The sequence below is a fragment of the Thunnus albacares genome, chromosome 4 (genome assembly GCF_914725855.1).
Source record: "Thunnus albacares chromosome 4, fThuAlb1.1, whole genome shotgun sequence".
Taxonomy (NCBI): Eukaryota; Metazoa; Chordata; class Actinopteri; order Scombriformes; family Scombridae; genus Thunnus; species Thunnus albacares.
In genome coordinates this window covers 22467055-22485348 of record NC_058109.1, presented here as the reverse complement: position 1 = coordinate 22485348, position 18294 = coordinate 22467055, and the positions used below count along the sequence as shown (strand labels likewise).

General features: G+C 38.0%; 1 protein-coding gene across 2 annotated transcripts; it reads left to right on the top strand.

The window, feature by feature from the left end:
• The first annotated feature begins 529 nt into the window (after nt 1-529).
• cdk4 (cyclin-dependent kinase 4) lies at nt 530-16858 on the top strand. 2 transcript variants are annotated; one of them, XM_044349745.1, is made up of 9 exons: nt 544-809; nt 1060-1219; nt 11348-11582; nt 11682-11817; nt 12000-12167; nt 12942-13051; nt 14469-14519; nt 14605-14740; nt 15737-16858. In XM_044349745.1, exons 3-9 carry the CDS (start codon nt 11365-11367, stop codon nt 15836-15838), a joined length of 921 nt encoding a protein of 306 aa, XP_044205680.1. In that variant the 5' UTR covers nt 544-809; nt 1060-1219; nt 11348-11364; the 3' UTR covers nt 15839-16858. The 2 variants fall into 2 exon arrangements, with proteins under 2 accessions (XP_044205678.1, XP_044205680.1); XM_044349743.1 differs by lacking the exon at nt 1060-1219 and having other exon boundaries at nt 530-809.
• The last annotated feature ends 1436 nt before the right edge of the window (nt 16859-18294 follow it).

The window sequence follows — 18294 nt, the reverse complement described above, 5'->3', positions numbered from 1 at the left end:
TGTAATTTTTACTCAGATGCACAAAATTCAGACTTGATTCAACCTTTACCAAGAAATTTAAAATATATACTTAAAGCTTATTTGATGAGTCAAACCTTTATCTCCTACTGCAGCATCTTTCCCAGCAGTCATGCCTACAATATATTATTTATTATTAATTATTTTATTATCAGCACATGTAATCGAGTTGTCTTCTTTCCTTCTGTTTTTTTCTTTCTTCATCGATAAACTTTAATTGTAGATATTATTGTTGTTGTTGTTTTAAATCTCATCAGCACAATCATTTTTACTCCTGAACGTTTTATGTTTTTTGTGTCTGTTTTATTCCTTAAGAAAACAAATAAACTTTACTAAACTAAGAAAACATCTTCGTGGCATGCTGAAATAACAGATGTGGTTTAAATTTTTAGCATCTGAAATAAACAAACTCTCTCCAGAAAACATTTTTACAACCGCAGACTAAAATCCTCCTGCATGTCAGGATTAAAACTGTCACTTAAAAGTTTGGATGCCACATAACATGATGTGCAGCTGAAGATTGAAGCTCCGCCTCCGACTAGAGTTGCTTGAAGCAACAGGAAGCGACAACCCTAAAAGAGTGTAGACTGGAAGAAAAAGGCCGAAATCATATCGGTCGATTGGCTTCTTGTCCTCATCAGACCCGGTGTCAGGGCTGGAAAACCTCAGCTCAAACCCGACCTGCCACTTCTGACCCATTTCTGCAGGAGTTATACGTGGCAGATCAATTAGCATGTCCTCCTCATAAAGCTAAAGCCAAAGCTTACCTGCCACAGCAAAGAGCAGCCGAGGTGAGTGGGCTTACATGTCTTTTACATGCTTGTGATCCATGTGTGTGAGTGTGTTGATGTGTGTGTATGTGTGTGTGTGACACTTGGGCAGCGGACATGAGACGTTTATGTAATGTGGCACAGATAATGTGGAAATGGAAGTTATTGCAGGCGGAGATCATCAAGCTCCAGCTATGTCTGTGTTTGTGTGTGTGTGTGTTTTTTTTTTGTTTGTTTTTTTTTTACTGTTTTTCCTTCTCCGCCACGTCAGTGAACATGTAGGTGAGGAGAGAAAGTCTGTGTGGCCTGTTTGTTGCTGCACTTTTCTTTGCCTGTTTAATTAACAAAGGAGCGCCATGGAGGAGCACCACGTGTCGGGCCTGTTTCTCTCTGCCTCCGCCCACAAGCTGGCCTTCAATGTCCGGCTTAATGTGAGTTTTTATCAAGCCAGATCGATGGATTAAATGAGGCAGAGAAATGTCAACTTCCGTTTGTCTGGTAATCAATAATGACAGGCTTTCCTCCTGGTAATCAATAGCTGCCATTACAGGCGGTCAGATGAATGACCTCCAGTGTTGGGAGACACATGTGAAACTTCCAGATGTTGTGTGCAAAGTCTTCTCCCTCTATCCCCTGCTGGTGTTGTTACTAAACAAGGAAATAAGGGGAGGGATGGGGGGGGGAAGAGCAGATGTTTCTAGGGTGACAAGTCATGTACAGCCTGACCACTTCCTGCCCACAGGAGGTTTGACAAATGATCAAACGCCTGATGATTCATTGTGAGACAGTAAGTACTTCTAACAAGATAGATCAGTAATCCAGTGATCAATCAATTAGTTGTGTTTTACCCTGCAGTGAAACTCAGGTGAGGACACCGCAGGGATCGGACAGATAAAAGTGGCCCGGGAGATATTATCCGCCAGTATTAGCTTATCCCAGATTGATCAGTATCGGTGCGTGTATAAGTAACAAGAAAAGATGTTTGAGGTAGTATAGAAGCAGTGATGGTCTCATATAGTTTGTTTTAGAGGTGATTAGTATACATGTAGGAACAAATCTTTTACCCCTGAACTGACTGCAATGAAAAACCATCATCACTGACCGAATCAGCTGCTTTGGAGTCGCAGTTGAGCTCCTCACTGGTGACTTGAGCGAGCTGTGTCAACTCAGCTGTCAATACTTGCTACTTAAAAGTTTTCTGAAAGGCAGCAAAAGCCACAAACTATCACAATGAGATAACTGTGTCGCAAACACGTGGCTGCTTGGCTATTAAACTTATAAACTGTGCTTCTGCAGATCTAGTTTTGTGCTGAACTGAATGTAACTGCGACTACGTACTGACGTGTGTACCAAAGTGTATTTTGAATGTTGGTGTGATCACTTAGTTCAGGAAAAAAGTGGACGAACTATGTAACAATTAACTGAGATTATTTGAATTGGCAAAGTGGTTCATGATTTCCACTGTTATTTTGTTCTCCACAGATGGAGCACTGAAATGTTTCTCCTCATGAAAAATGTTTAAGTTTTGTGTTTTTAACTAAAAAAGAATGAGAAGAAAATCATCCTATATATCGTTACCAGAATTTCAAACTATAAAAAATCACTCAGACTCTCACTTTACTGTTTTTTCAGATATGTTCTCTGTTTCTTGGCCTTTCTGTGACAGTCTGCCTACTGGCATCAGTGGTGGATGATAAAAATCAGCTTAATCGCTTTTATAATACAACCAACATCTGGACAACCTGTGCACTCATATGTTCCAAACATCAGAGGAGCTTTTTGTTGGTGCACCGTCAGGTCACTTTTAGCACGCGATATACAAAATATGTCTGCATTATGTTTTACATTGATTGCACTGTCATACTAAGAAGTTTTGTGAATTTTTATTGTCAAACTAAGACAAAATGCATCCGTGTAGCCTTTCAAATGGAAAAAAAAAAATTTGATTGTTTAAAATATTAATTCTTAGTTGTTAGTTGCCTGAAAATTGTTACACATTTGATTCTATATAAATGTATCATAAATAATAATTGAAAGCATTCTGTATTATTGTGTTTGTAATATTTATATATTTTTAATATAAAAAGATACATATTCCACATTATGAGTGTTGTAATAACTTTATTAGAAAATAGATGAATGAGGCCAGAATTTTGGAAATATAGATGATTTACCATGTTGTTTATGCGCTTAAAAAAGGTATTTAATTATTTAAACAAGTTCAATAATTAAAAACTATGAGTAATGAATTTTGATTTCTGCAAGATTGTAACAAAAAGACACTAAACAAAAACTAAAAACAATCTTTATGTGATTAATTTACGTGATTAGTTTCATTAGTTAAGTGATTGTTTACTGGTTGTCTGTAGATGTATGTAGCAATACAAATAATGTTTAACCCGTGTAGTTGAGTTTTTTGCTTTTTGATTATGTAGTTATGCAAATCTTTATAAATTAAGATTGACAGTTTTAGAGAAGAGTCATTAAGTTACAGTTTGTTCATGAGGGGGGAAAAAAAAATCAACACAAGTTTCTTTGGTTTTATTGGTGATATAATTTTTCCTGTATTGCTGAATGGAGTCAGCAGAAAAGAAAGTGTTGTTGACAGTCTAATCCTCATCTCAGTGATGACATGGATAACAGGAATTTGGATTTTTTTGCAGACACACGGCATGCAGGCAGAGTCTTATCCGCAGACACTGACTCAACATTTTGTTTGCATAATCGGAAGAAATGTGGTGTGTTCGACATGAATAATGCAACATCACTTCCTTCTTATTAACTACGGTGCACTTTGAATTATACTGACCACTTCATTAATTGTGGTTTGGCAGCTTATGTGAATATTCAAATCTTTGGCTACAAACATTCAAGCCCGATGTTGGCTAAGGTCATGTTTATTTTTAGCAGTGTTTTAACCCGATCGATTATCACTTCACTGAATACCCTAAGATATAATGAACCCTTATTATAGGTACATCTTAGGTTGAAAATCATGTGTACAAAATTGCATTTCAAAAAAAGCTGTCTCACGCTGTAAACAAAAATTTTGACAGCTATTTAGAGCATTTGATTTTGGAGTACTAACCTTGGAAAATTAAAGTGGTGTACAACAAAAGAGTGAATTCCTTTTTGAAGTGTTTGGCTTTCAGCAGAGTGTGTTTCTGGTCTTTTTTTGTTGCTGTACTTTTTTTTTTTTTTTCACTCCCCTACGCAGAAACATTTTTCTGCCTTTTAACGAGTCCAAGGTGTTCAGAGCTTATACACAGTCTGACACAGCAGCAGGGCTCTAAAGAAGTTTAGCTTTTTACTCTTAACGTCAAAGTCACACACACTTCTCTGAGTACAGCATTAGTTGACTGAATCCAAACTATCAAATTAGTTATATATATATTTACATAATCCTGGATTTAAGATGGACTCTCTGAAATGTATAAAATCACACAAAAAACAGTGTAATATGTATTAGATTATGAAAATTGTGGTAAAATTAAGTCAAGACTCAGCTTTCCAAGAAAAGATGCAAATTTACTATTTAACCTGTAACATTTATACACAAGAACTGAATAAAATATAGGAGAATAATATTTTATTTCACTGGCAGTGCTTTGGTAGGTAATAAATAAATGGTGTTGAAACTGAACTACACATAGGAGTAGGTGAAAATAGCTGACCACTGAACTGCCACCAGTGAATAGGTGAGCCAAAACTGTACTGTAGGAAGAACAGGAGCAGCAGAGAGATGTGTGCTGGGTGTAAAGGTGACAGGTATGATTATGGAGTTGGTGGAGGTGGGGGAAAGCACAGATGGAAACGGAGTAGGTGAGGCTTCCTCCCACTCCAGGGGAATAGTATCATACTGGTTTGACAGATTAAAGGCTTTGACTTGGAACAAAAGGAGGGGAAGAAGTGAGACGAGGCTGTTTACTGTTTGTATGCCTGCTGCCTGGCAGGAGGCCACAGGGGTGGAGTTGATGGAAAAGCCGGAGGAACGTGTGGAGCAGTGGGACAGAAAAGCAGTTTGGTTAGAGGTGCTTCCTGTGCTGGCAGAGCGGTGACCAAAAGTCCTGCGTTAAGTGTATTTGCTTTAAAATGGCATTCCATTCAGTGAGTCATTTGACTTCTCTCAGGTCAGGTACTTTGTCCTGCGTTCATGGATTGTAAAACATTTGGTGATTGTAGAAGCAGGGTTCTCATGGTCATGGAAAACCTGGAAAAATCATGGAATTTTAAAATCTCATTTTCCTAGCCTGGAAAAGTCATGAAATTCAGTAAAATCATCAAAAGTTTTGGAAAAGTCATGGAATTTAATTGTGCTGTCTGTAATGAAATTAATTACACTATGTTACAGTAATCTTCTGTGGATAATCTTCCACGTATAGTTTTGATGTGCAAGTCCAAATTTCTGTAGCTTTTGGCCTAATGTAACATTCTGTGACTATGTTATGACCCTTCAATTTCACACCACTGTCCGGTAGTTTATATTTCACGGCTCTCTAACGACTGATATAAACTTTGGTTAGAAGCAGAAAAAGATGCTGGATGTGCTACATGAAAGCTTTGCTTAAAGAGCTTTGATATTAGCAACATGGGGGAGGCAGTCCTCACAAGTCATGTTAAAGGAATGAAGCACATCCAACATGAGAAGACTTTGCGAGATGGCCCCCCAATCTTGACATTTTTCAACTTGGTGAAAAAGCACAGCAAAGCCAGCAAGTGTACCAGGGTCTGCTTCCGACTAGAGTACGTTGGGTGCTACACCAATGAAGCAAAGTGCTTAAACACCAGCACCAGTTGCTAACAGGACTTTGACTGTCCTGTTTGACTGTTACTGAAAGTAACAATCTTGAAGATCTTTTGTTTTGTTCTCTTTGGCGACACCTATGGCAATAAGTGGTACGTGCAATCACAACTGTAATTAACCTCATTTGGCAATAGATAGCGACTTAACAGACATTTATTTAAATGAAAATCTTTGAGATCATTACTTTAAAGTGGCAGTTTCGCACTGTTCATACAATTCATGTAGTGATGTTTGGGCCCTGTTTTCGAAGATGTTCCCAGACACCAAGATCGCTGGACAGTTTACATGTGGGAGAACTAAAGCCGCCTACCTCAACACATTCGTTGCTGCATCTTACTTGTCTTTGCTGTAAGGGCTTATGGAGCAGTTTATAAAGGACAGCGTCCTGAAACAAGCCACCAACATGCAGAAGCTTCTCCTGATCAGCACTGACGATTGTTCCCTCCACAAGGATGCTGGCAAAATTGATGTTGGATTTGTGGCAGAAACATTCATCAGACAGCTCAGAGGCACAAGCAAAATCACAGAGAGGCAGGTGCTAGAAATAGGAATGGAGACCAGGGCCTTTCTCACAACTCTCTTAACTAAACTCCTGCTTTAGGCATCAGTGAACCACCTGCTGGTAAGAAATATGCAGTGTCTTGACCCCAGACTGATGGTTTCCAAGAAGGACCCGTGTGTGCGGAGAAGATGAAAGGAGTCCTTCATACACTGGTTGCTGCAAACCAAGTGGGTGCATAATAAACTGTGACCAAGTCTTAGAAGAATTCAGAGAATTCCTTGTTGCTGCGTCATCTTCTGCTTTTGCTCATTTTCATCCCAAGTTTGACGGTCTTGATGTGCTGCTCCACAAGACCACTGCTGCACAGTCTGGCTGGAGAAGTTGTGATCCAAAATCTTTCCCATGGACAAGCCAGTGTGGAGCGAGGGGTTTTCGGTGAATAAGCAAGTCATGGTGGAGAATATGAAGGAAGATTGAATAGTTGATAGCATCTGGGCAGCTTGTGGCCTTGAGAAAGTCACCATCACCAAGAAGCTTCAGATGTCTGCTTCAAGCGCTAGAAAAAAGGTGTGTGGCATACCTTGACAACAAGAGAAAAGAAAAAGAAAGCAAATTAAAAGCTGACAAAAGGAAGAGCATAGCAGATGAACTTCAGGAAATGAAGCTAAAAAAGAAAACAGCCCGAGTCAGGCATTCAACATTTTGAGCAGTCTGCTGATGAATTTGCAGAGAAGGCAGAGGCGACTCGAAATGACATTTATCATTAAGTCAGATAGCCTGCGGCACACAGCGAAAAACAAGAGAGCAAGCCTGTCAGATTTAGACAAGGACATTGAATAGAAATTACAAAAAAAATTGAGGAGTAGACCTGAATGTTGAGTTCAAACTTAAAACACAAACCATGATGGTTGAATGTTAGTTATTTGCTTGATGTAGCATCATACTGCTTTGTTTTCTTATGGCTGTCATATGAAGGGCATATCTGTAATTGTTCAAGAATACATTGTGTACATTTGTGCATGCAGTGTGCACAGGCTTGTTGTGCCAAACAGTTCATAATAACTTCAAAGGAAAGCCATGCTAGAGCAGCTAATAATTGAATATAGCATGTTTGAGTAGTTGTATCACATCTTGTGGGGCAAGAGGTGTTTTTTGTTAAAGCCTTTTTTTGAGTTGATAATACAATTTTAATCGTGTATTAGTCAGTTCAGTTTTCCCTGACGCTTGAATGCCAGTGCCAGGCTTTGTTATTCTAAGTGCCTGTAAAGCTATTTCTGTAATAAAGGGCAATGTAATGACAGTGCCTGTAGCCTGGAGTATTTGAAGTGGATGAAAATAACCGACTATTAGAGGAAAAAAAAGAAAAAGGTTCTTGTTTAATTTTAATACAATGATTAAGTAAAGTACCCTCCTGTTCATGTGTTTAAAGGTTGTGAATGGTCATGGAAATTATATTATGGGTCCTTGAAAAGTCATGAAAAAGTTTTGAAATTTTGTCTGTGGGCATGTGTGGGAAGCCTGTAGAAGCAGCATTGGTAAATTCCTCTTTAGATCTGACTAAAAATGTCACACATTTCAGCGCTTTGCACCCAAAGTACCTGGAGAGCTCTTATGAGGCATCACTTTAATAGATGTCGGCACTGAGAGCTGGATAGCAAAAAAAAAAAAAAAAAGGCGTGCACAAGTTAGCTCCAAGCATAGTTCACACCTGCTGCCAGGATGATTGAAACATACTGAGAATTATTTATGAACTACTCTACTACTGCACTGAGAAGGGGAACCGTGTGGGTGAAGCCTTTATCACTTCTATCTATTGTTAAAGCTGCACCAATCAATATTTTAATATGATGGGTCAAACGACTACTTGTATTTTAAAGGGGGTCGTCTTTAGTGACAAACCCACAGAGAATCATCACCCAACTTTGTGGTTCCTCTCAACTCTACCGAGTGTTGTAGCTCATTGTCTCTCAGCTCATTGTTTTTCCAGCCTACAACTTTACTGTTTCGGTTCACTCATCTGCGTCATTTCTAGTCACAGTGGGCGGCTGTTTTCCAGCAAACAAGCTCTAAAATCTACAGACAAACAAAGATAGACAGACAAGGTTAGAAACTAGCTAGTGAACAGTTGACAGGAGAGTGAATGTTGGACTTACATTTGTCCAGAATCACGACTCCAATGACTTAATGCGGTTTAATAAGGTGATAATGTGTCAGTGTTGTGTTTACAGCTTGTTCTACTCGCCACTCTAATAATGCATGTTTAGAGTTTGCATATATTTTAATGGTAGGTTGGTTCATGTTCATAGCAGCCTGATTGTGTTTAAACGTTTTCACCTTTTTGGTGTTTAATAAATATAGCTGAGTAGGGCTGCAATGATTAGTCAATTACAAAAATTAATCAGAAACTATTTTGATGATTGATTCCTCATTTTGAGTCATTTTTTTTCAAAGAAAAAATGATCTGGCTCCAACTTCTTGAATGGGAATATTTTCAGTTTCTTTACTCTTCTATGATTGAAAACTGAATATCTTTGGGTTGCTGTTGATCGGGACAAAACACAACATTTTAGGCTGCATCCTTGGCTTTGTGAAACAGTGATCAACATTTTTCACTATTTTCTGACAGACCAAAAAATTACTCAATAATGAAATAATCATAAAATTCATTAGTTGCAGGCCTCTAGCTGATTGTTTTGTATAATATGAGACAATAGAAATGTATCCAGTGTGAGATATTTAGCTTTAGCTTGTATACCAAGGTAACTTTACTTTAATATCTCCGGTTGTGTTAGGTCATTGTGAGTAATGTTGCAAATCAGTGACCATATCTTCTTTATGATGTAATTGAATTACAGAATATATCGGTATCATTGTAATGAAGTATCATAATGTTTTTTTTTTCTTTAGATATTTAATACAAAACACTCTTTCATTCAGATTTCCACTTATTCATTTATACGTTTTTTTCAGTCATGTTTTGTTTTTGAAAATGTGCTATTCAACTCATTAATGTTTATTTATATAGATAAAGGTTTTAGTCACATTGCTAACTCTCCTCTACTAGCTGATATTTTCACAGCCACACTACAGGTTCATACAGCGCAGAACCAGAAGAGCTCAGCTAACTCTTGGTGCTTCTTCTCATCAGGAGGTTGGGTTGTACAGCATCCTTCTCTTTGATGCTGCCGCCTCTGTATTCAGCTGCCCTCTCACCACACTACACTGGCAGACAGTGTGAAGCAGTCTGTTTTACAAGTGGAATAACATAAGCAGAAAAACAGCCCTTGTCCTGGTTTGTAGAGTGCGTTGTTACACCAGCTCAGTTTGTTGGGTTATACTGTCAGTGAGAACAGACAAGACTGCTCCACTTCCCCTGTCTGGACACTGATGATGAGGGCCGGTTGGTTTACTGCTTCATACGTTGCCAGCTGCTGTGACTTATTCCTAAATGAAGCTCTCCTCCACACCGCTGCGTTCCTCCTCCTCCTCCTCCTCCTCCTCGCGCTGATGCATCCGGCAGCTGTGGAGTCACTGGAGAACGCCTGGAATAACAACTCTCTCCTAACAAGCTGAGGTCATCTGGCTGCAAAAGCTTGAATCACATTAAACAAGTAAAACAAAGGGTGGTGCTGCTACAGGTGAAATGAAACAGTATTTGAAGGAATTTTCAGAGCTCAAGAAAACACAAACACAGTAGACTTTCCTATAAAGAGAGGTCTGAACATGAAAGTGTCTTCTGTTGACACTTGAAAGTGGTTGAAAAGTTATTTATGAGACAGACTGCTGGCAATGTGACTGAAAATATTGTACTCATTCAGAAATGGATATTCAAGCACAAGAGCTGTTGAGGAGCATCTGTTAATTTTGATTGTAAAAGGTTTGGTGGGAATTGAGTTTCAATTTCTGCAGTGTGTTATTTCTTAGCCTCAAGCGCAGTTCTGTCTTTTATTGCTGGGGATTCACCAGCTTCTCACAGCCAGAATATGAGAGAGTTCATTACTTGTCCACTACAGAGAGTTCATGGAGAGTTCATTAAACTGTTATGTTAATGTCAGATGTTCATTGTCGTTTTTAGCTATGCTAGTGGCGTCTCTATGGATCATAACGATGGTCGGTCCAACACTTTGGTTCAGACTGAAATACTTTAACAAGTATTGGATGGATAAATTTTCATCTATTATTTGGTTAAAATGTTAATTTGTCGAGTCTTTGGTTTTTAAAATAGACATTTTCATCAGTCTCAGCTGTACTTTATACCAGTTAGCAGATGTTAGCATGCTAACAGGCTACTCCATGTTCGCTATTGATGAAATAATGGTAAATAATTGTAAACAATAAATCTGCCAAGCATCCACCTGTTAATATTGTCATTCACTTAAGCATTTAGCTCAAAGCCCCACTGTGCCTAAGTTTAGTCTCACAGCTCTGCTAACTGTCTGTAGACTCATAGTCTTATTATAATTTACAACATTTAGAGATACAAACTTCTATTGTATTTGGATATAGACTATAATACTATAATAATAAGAAATGACAAATATGAAGAGACGTTTGAAGAAAAGGAAACAAAAAATAAACTAAAATAAAGATAATAAATAATAATAATATCAATTAACAATTCATTACTTATCCCAGATCTGTGGGATTTATTTCAGGGATTGTTGGTTGTTGGATGTTTTTTTGTGTCTGGCCTTCGTCAGCATGCCTGTTTTCATTAAGTCTACAAGCTGTATCTCCTTCAAGTATCTTTATGGTATTACATCAGATTTCTGATGCAACCATACTTCCTATTTTCATTCATAAGCTGTGGACCGGATGGGGTTGGGTCGAGGGGTGTTTTGGTTGACAGTGAGACCCAAGAGGAAGGGTAATGGGGAGAGACTATGTTGTTTTCTATTATATAGTGATGTGTATAAAGTAAAGGTAAGATTTCCTAGTTTGTTCCTGTTCACTTTCAGGAGATCAGCTTCAGGCTGCATGTTGGCGCGATGTTACAAAATCTCTGTTTCCTACTTGTTTGGGGAGGAGTTCACACTTTCAGATGTTGTGCTTGTCAAAGTCCATAGAAGTAAGATGTCCCACAATAGACGGCAATTGGGGTGATGGAGGCTACTGACAATAAGACATGTCTTTTATATTTTATTCAGATAAAACAGTGTACTCTCCATGTAACATTATCACCTTTCATCGTCTCATCAAGTAAAGATTTTGTCGCTTTTGCATCTCTTATGTCTGTCATATTTTGTCTTTCAGTCTGTTTGAACCTGGTCATGGCCCACGGCTCCAGCATCCAGTATGAGCCAGTGGCAGAGATCGGAGGGGGCGCTTATGGGACAGTTTATAAGGCCCGGGACACGGAGAGCGGGCAGTTTGTGGCTCTGAAGAGCGTGCGTGTCCAGACAGACCAAAATGGCCTCCCAGTCTCCACAGTCAGAGAGGTGGCTCTGTTGAGAAGGCTGGAGCAGTTTGACCACCCCAATGTGGTCAGGTAAGACAGTTATCAAAGTGTTGTCTGTTTAGTCTGTGTTGTCTACAATTCACTGTGAACACCTCTCACAGAAGTCACTGTTTTTCTTGTACATGCCAGGCTTATGGATGTATGTGCCACCCAGAGGTCGGACCAGGAGACTAAAGTCACTCTAGTGTTTGAACACGTGGATCAAGACCTCAAGACATACCTAGAGAGAGCTCCAGCTCCAGGATTATCCCCTGACCGCATAAAAGTACGAACTGACTGAAACAACATCTAAACTATGAACTTTTCAGATAGGCCAGAAGGGAGAAAACTGTATTGAAAAGATGGAGCTTTTTGTTATTTAGTCTCTTTTTGAAGCATAATATCTGTTGAAATATTTAGTTTCACTTCAGATATGCTTGTTTTGAAGTGAGTGTGTGTTTTTCGCAGGACCTGATGAGGCAGTTGCTGTGCGGTCTTGCATTCCTTCACTCTAACCGTGTCATGCACAGAGACCTGAAACCAGAGAATATTCTGGTAACCAGCCAGGGCCAGGTGAAGCTGGCCGACTTCGGACTGGCCAGGATCTACAGCTGCCACATGGCCCTCACTCCTGTGGTAAGAACCCGGATGTTACCAGTTGTTTATTGTGTCATGTAAACCGTATTTTCTCACAGCATACCAGCATAAAATACCTCTTAAACAGCTCAAAAAGCATTGTTTTATCACCTTGTTATTTAATGGCTTTTCCTAATTCTATTAGAATTGCTTATAAACATGATGTTGAACTGATGACATGTTTCAGAGGTCCACTACAGAAAAAGACACATTAGTTCTGGTCAGAAGGAAAAACAAAAAATATATTTTTGAAGGAAAGAAATTGGTTGCTTTCTCAATTAATATTATTTTTACACACACAGCACAGCAGTGCAGGAAGTAATACCAAAGTCAGTACATCACAATAGTTATTTTTTAAGGATTTTAATCATTCAGTCCACCGGTTTCAGTGACCTTCAGAGATTATTCATGGTAGGTGTGTTCAGTGTCTTGACACACTTGACAGTCTGCTGCCAAACATTAACCTTGTGAATGTAAAACGCTGCTAACTTCACATTACACTTTTGTCAATGTTCATGTTTGCCTATTATTTGACTTCTGAGTTTAATTTCCTGACAAGCATGAATGACTAGCATGAATTTGATGTTTTGACAGTAGCTGTCCTTGAATTCATATTTAAGGGACAGTTTTAAGCTATAGACACACACAAGTACAAATCAGCAAGGCAAAACATGCAAACCCACCAGTATAGTTAACTCCTTAATTTACTATAAATGTTACTGTTTGTTTGTAATGCTTACTTATTTATTTTTTTAACTTATATGTATCTCTCAGGTGGTGACACTGTGGTATCGACCCCCTGAGGTTTTGCTACAGTCGAGTTATGCCACACCTGTGGATATCTGGAGCACCGGCTGCATCTTTGCTGAGATGTTCAGACGCAAGTAAGTCAGCAGAATAATGATCAATACTGAAAAAGACACGTCATATTGTTCCTGTGTTATGATGACATGATAAGTCAATACAGCATATGTGTATGTCTGTGTCAGTGTGTTAAATCCAGGTTGAAATAACTGTGATTGCCTTTCGAAAAGGTAACATGAACGGATTTTGATGTAGTTTGGTGAAAAGAGAGAGTAGAACAACAGTTCATTGGATTTTGCTGGTGATCTGATTCATTTGATTTGATTACATATCCTGAATGTATCTTTGCAAGGCGGAGGTTTATGCTTATAAAGTTAGTTCTAGTTTCTCGTGTATATCCTCAGGCCAGCTCAGAGAAAACATAATTGCTGCCTGGAGTATGTTCACTTGTAGCATTTTTTTCCAGCCTAGAGTAACAAACACACTAAAACAGATCTTCAGACACTACACAGTTTTCTCCAACTTTTAGGCTCGTATCTCATTGACTGACGCAGGTACACTCGTTACCTTGTGATGTTGGTATCAGGCTTTTAACTCAAAGCAGTGATGACTTTACCAGCAGTTCAGCAGGGTTCAGATTTTATCTGTAAATGGCTCACATTATGAGGTTATCTGTGGCCTTAGGGAAATCTGGTCTGCAGCTTCAGACTGTCGGGAGGTGAACTGGTGAGAAACAGCTGGGCTTTAGTGTTACACCTTATATTACAGCACATCCAAGTGTTTTATTTCAACCAGATGTACGATAAATTTACTCCAAACATACAAAAATACAGTTCGGGCGCTGACATATAATGCAACTGTTCTTCTTGAACCCAGTTGTCATCAGCATCATGTCTGCTGATACAAACCCACTGACAGATCACACACTCTGACCCGCTTCAACACACCCAAAACCGGTGTTAACATGTGCACAAACATTTTCTGCAATCAAATGCTATAATCTGTTAGGTCTAGTCATTCTGCTTGGAGACCATATTAAGTATTTTGTGACTGGGTTGTCTATGTATGGCAGAAAGCTTTCCAGTCACTCCAGTGCAGAGACATACACCACAGCTACATCTAGTGGTAAAAATGACACATTGCATGGAGACAGTTGGCGGCCAACTTTGGTATAGAGATTCATGCCTTGAATAACTGCTTTGTCAACAGTTAATATAATGATGTTGACAATGTAATGATACATGGACACAGCAGAGATATTGTGTGTTATAATGTTATAACTCATGAACATTAATTAGACACAAATTAGTTGATTTGGGTGAGATGTTGCAAAAAGTTGATCATTTAACTAATCTTTCATAATTCACATGCAAAACTGGTAATCTGTGTCTTAATCTGTTTGCTACTTTGCTGGTTCACATGTGAAGGCAAAGTAATGATCAGCAGGCAATAAATCAGCTTCAATCTATTAACTTTTGTGTAAACTTTCTGTTTTAGACCTTTGTTCTGTGGAGACTCAGAAGTGGACCAACTTGGGAAAATTTTTCAGTGAGTATCAAACATTTTCCCTCACTTTTACCAGACTAGGAGATGCACTGGCTGATAATTCATTAAAAATGACGTTTGTTTTCAGAGTTTTTGGCTTGCCACCAGAGGAGGAGTGGCCGACTGATGTTACACTTTCAAGAAAAAACTTCCCCCCTCTCTTCCCTCGACCAATCACTGACTTTGTTCCAGAGATAAATGAGCAGGGGGCGCAACTATTGCTGGTAAGATTTTGCCATGAATTAAACATTAAAGTGGCAGCCCATCCTGCCTGGTAATTGATCAATTTTTCATCTGTATACAGAGTTTAAATCAGGACTAACAGATAAGCAACCTCAGAGGAATTTTCTTTGCTCCAAGTTTGGTGAACAAGCCACAAGAATTTCAATGATGCAAACTTCAAGTTCTTGAAAGTGATGTTACTTATCCAGCTGGTGAAACGAGGGGAGAGATTACACAGTGCTGGTAATACTGAAAATAAAACTTAACTCAAAACTGATTGGTGTAACGTTTATCAGCAAATCTAAAGAAGGAAACATTGTGATTGAACCAGTGACTAAAACATATCTTAAATAATACTCAAATATGACAGTATATTTTATTCTGCTTCCTACATATATTTTATTCTGTTTCTCTCCATATGATTTAGAAAATATAGGTTTAAGTGCAGAATTATAGAAAAAACATTTTAAGCAAGAGTTAGACTATCACTAAATCACTAAATTAAATATCTAAATCCTAATGACCAACGGAAGCTAAAGAGTTCTGTAGGCTAAATTTTTATTGATCTATTTCTTGACTTTTTTTTTTTACCAGTAATGTCCTGGAGTCTCTTCTCGTTGCCTAGCAACTGGTCCCGGCCAAGAAATAGTCCAGGACATTACATCCTGCAAAATGGCCAATTGTCATTTTTGCAATATGGATTTTGTAGAGATAAACAAGTTATAACATGTTAATTAATAAGCTTTAGAGGTGGTGGTAGGCAGATTTTGTTATTTCTGAACAGTCAGATTAGCTGTTCTCCCCTTGTTTCCATTATAATGCTAAGCTAACCAGCTTCATAATTACCACACAGACATGGAAGTAGCATCAATCTTCTCACCTTACTCTCTCAGCAAGAAAGCAAATAAGTATATTTCTAAAAATGTAGAACTGATACTTTAAGACTTAAAATTTGACGGTGACACAGCTCTAATATTCTGCTATTCTTTCCTCCACAGAAAATGCTAACCTTTGACCCCTTCAAACGAATATCTGCCCTGAATGCACTAGAACATCCATATTTCCGGGACGAGGAGACATTGACTCAGACAAAAAGCTGAAATGATGCAATGAAACATGCAACGAGAGGTAACCGTGTCTAAGTTTAGACCTGGCCTAACCGTAAAAGATTTCAATTTCAGTCAGTGCCATGCCTTTTCGAGACGTCTGGGTTATGCTTTGGGATATATTTTGTTACTCCTGCATCACAAAGGATTAAAAGAAGCCTGAGAAATGAAGAGGAACGAACCTCCAATGTGTAAATGTCACAATTAATGATGTTAACATGTCATGACTTCAAGGACAGTACCAGTGTTTTTGATGTTGGCTTTCTGTATCAGTCTTGTCAGCAGGGACTCGTACAGAAACATCTGTCATCTACTCTGAAATGCTACTCTTGTTAATTTTGTACAGTGTTTAGACAGAAGGAAGCAGGGATGTCATCTTTTCTTGTTATGGGCTCAAGAAAGTCTGACAGAAGTGACGCCTCAGAGGGTTAGAACAGCTAGTCGTTAGTGGTTTTACTGTATTTGTGTTCATATTTATCATACAAAAGGAACAAAAACACCACAAGCCTGTGTCAGAAATAAATCTGTATTATAATTATTAAACATAATTGTATTTAAATCATGATGAGAGGAAACGAGTAGTATAAGAAGAAGAAAAACGCACAAGAAAGACACACATGACACAAAAAAATACTGGTATTGCCCTCAAATACTTTCATGAAGTGAAAGAAATTGTTTTTGTTATTGGAAGACTGAAGGGGTGGACTTCATTCTTATGTTTAACATTTTTTTGTCTGTTGCCAAAACCATCTGAAATCAATCAGCACTGCAACTACAAATAAATTAAAAAAACAGTTTTAATCACATTCAGGCTTCATTTGTGTATTATTACATAGATGGCAGTCCATATAAAATCAATAAATGTGATTCTACGAAACTGAAATGGACTAACAATGTTTTGTTGAAAATATGATGAACTATATTAAATACAAGCAAAAATAAAAAGACCAAGTAGCCTTACCACACCTGCTGTTTGTCCTGTAAAATTGACCAAATAAATGGTTATGCACTGTTTCCTTTTTTGTTTTTTTGCAGGTGAATTGTTTAAGGGAAGTGTTTCACATAGGAATTAAGGAATATTTTTTTAAAGGAGTATTCTTTGGGGGACTCACTAAAAGTAAAAAATAATTATCAAAATCGATGCAGCAGAGATACTAATAAGCTGCAGGTCAAGCTCCAGAAACACCTCCCACAATGCAACTTAATATTGTCTTTTTGTTTGACTTTTCCTGTTTGGTAAACACACTTGTCTTTCCACAAGTTTCTAACAAAGAGTTTCAATGTGTCCATGATGACATCACAAGGGGTTATTTTCTTGTTTTTCTCAAGTTCCCACCAGAGCCACAGAAAATATTTATGCAGCTTTCAAACTCAATGTATGCAACTGTTTTTACAGGCTGATTTGTACTCCCCATGACAAGTAAAGATGATGGGAAAATAAGCAGAGTTCCCCTTTAAATTGTTTCAATTTGTCACTGTTCTCTCAAATGAACAATCTGATGAGTTCACTAAGACAAAAAATCTGCAGTACTACGCAGTATATGAGAATGTCAAGCTTAACTTCAATAAATTGCCCACTTATTGGCAAATGTTCACACACAGAACAACTTATGACCTTTTCTCAACTTTAAGGTAGTAAGTTAAATTGCTCAGAATGGCAAAATATTTCTTTAAGCATTGAAATTATCCATCCAGCAGTACTTCAGCAATTCGCTGGCTCGATTTCATCACAATAACTAAATCCAATAAATTGATATAAAATGTAATAAAAGAAAAATGCAGAGTGCAAAAAGTCTTTGCACTCCTGAACTACACATATGAAACATTATTAGCCACATGTGTTTTGACAGTATTTGCCTAAAGATCAACACCAAACATGTTTTAAGATATATGTAAAAATACTCATGTACTCAATCAATGTATCTGATATGGTTTTCCACTAAAAAGTTCAATTACCTCATTAAAATCCTTCAAATTACATCTCCTCCTTCTCCCTCATTGAAAAATCCAGAATCTATGAATATGCAAATCATTTTCATTTCAAAGGTTTAACTGTATGGGCGCCGGAGGTTTCAAGTTTCTACATCACACTTTCGTAAGCTGTGTACTGGACCACGATTGGCTTGAAACCATTTGTGATGTCACAAATCCTGCTCATAGGTAAACGCTTTAAACTAAGATTCAAAGTGAGCACAGAGAAAGTTTCCACTTTCAGCGGATGAATGTGAAAACAGCCTTCAAGTGTCAAGTAAAGTAACAATAAAACACATTTTTGAGTGGAAGGGGACTTTTAACATTGACAGTGTATATTCCAAAGAAGATATTTATGGCAGCAACTTTGTAACATTCAAGCTTGTTTATTTGTAACTGATGGGTTATTGACTGATCCACTTATTCTGTAAGGTTGGCAAAATGCTGATTAACTTGATATTTGTGCCATTCTAACCATT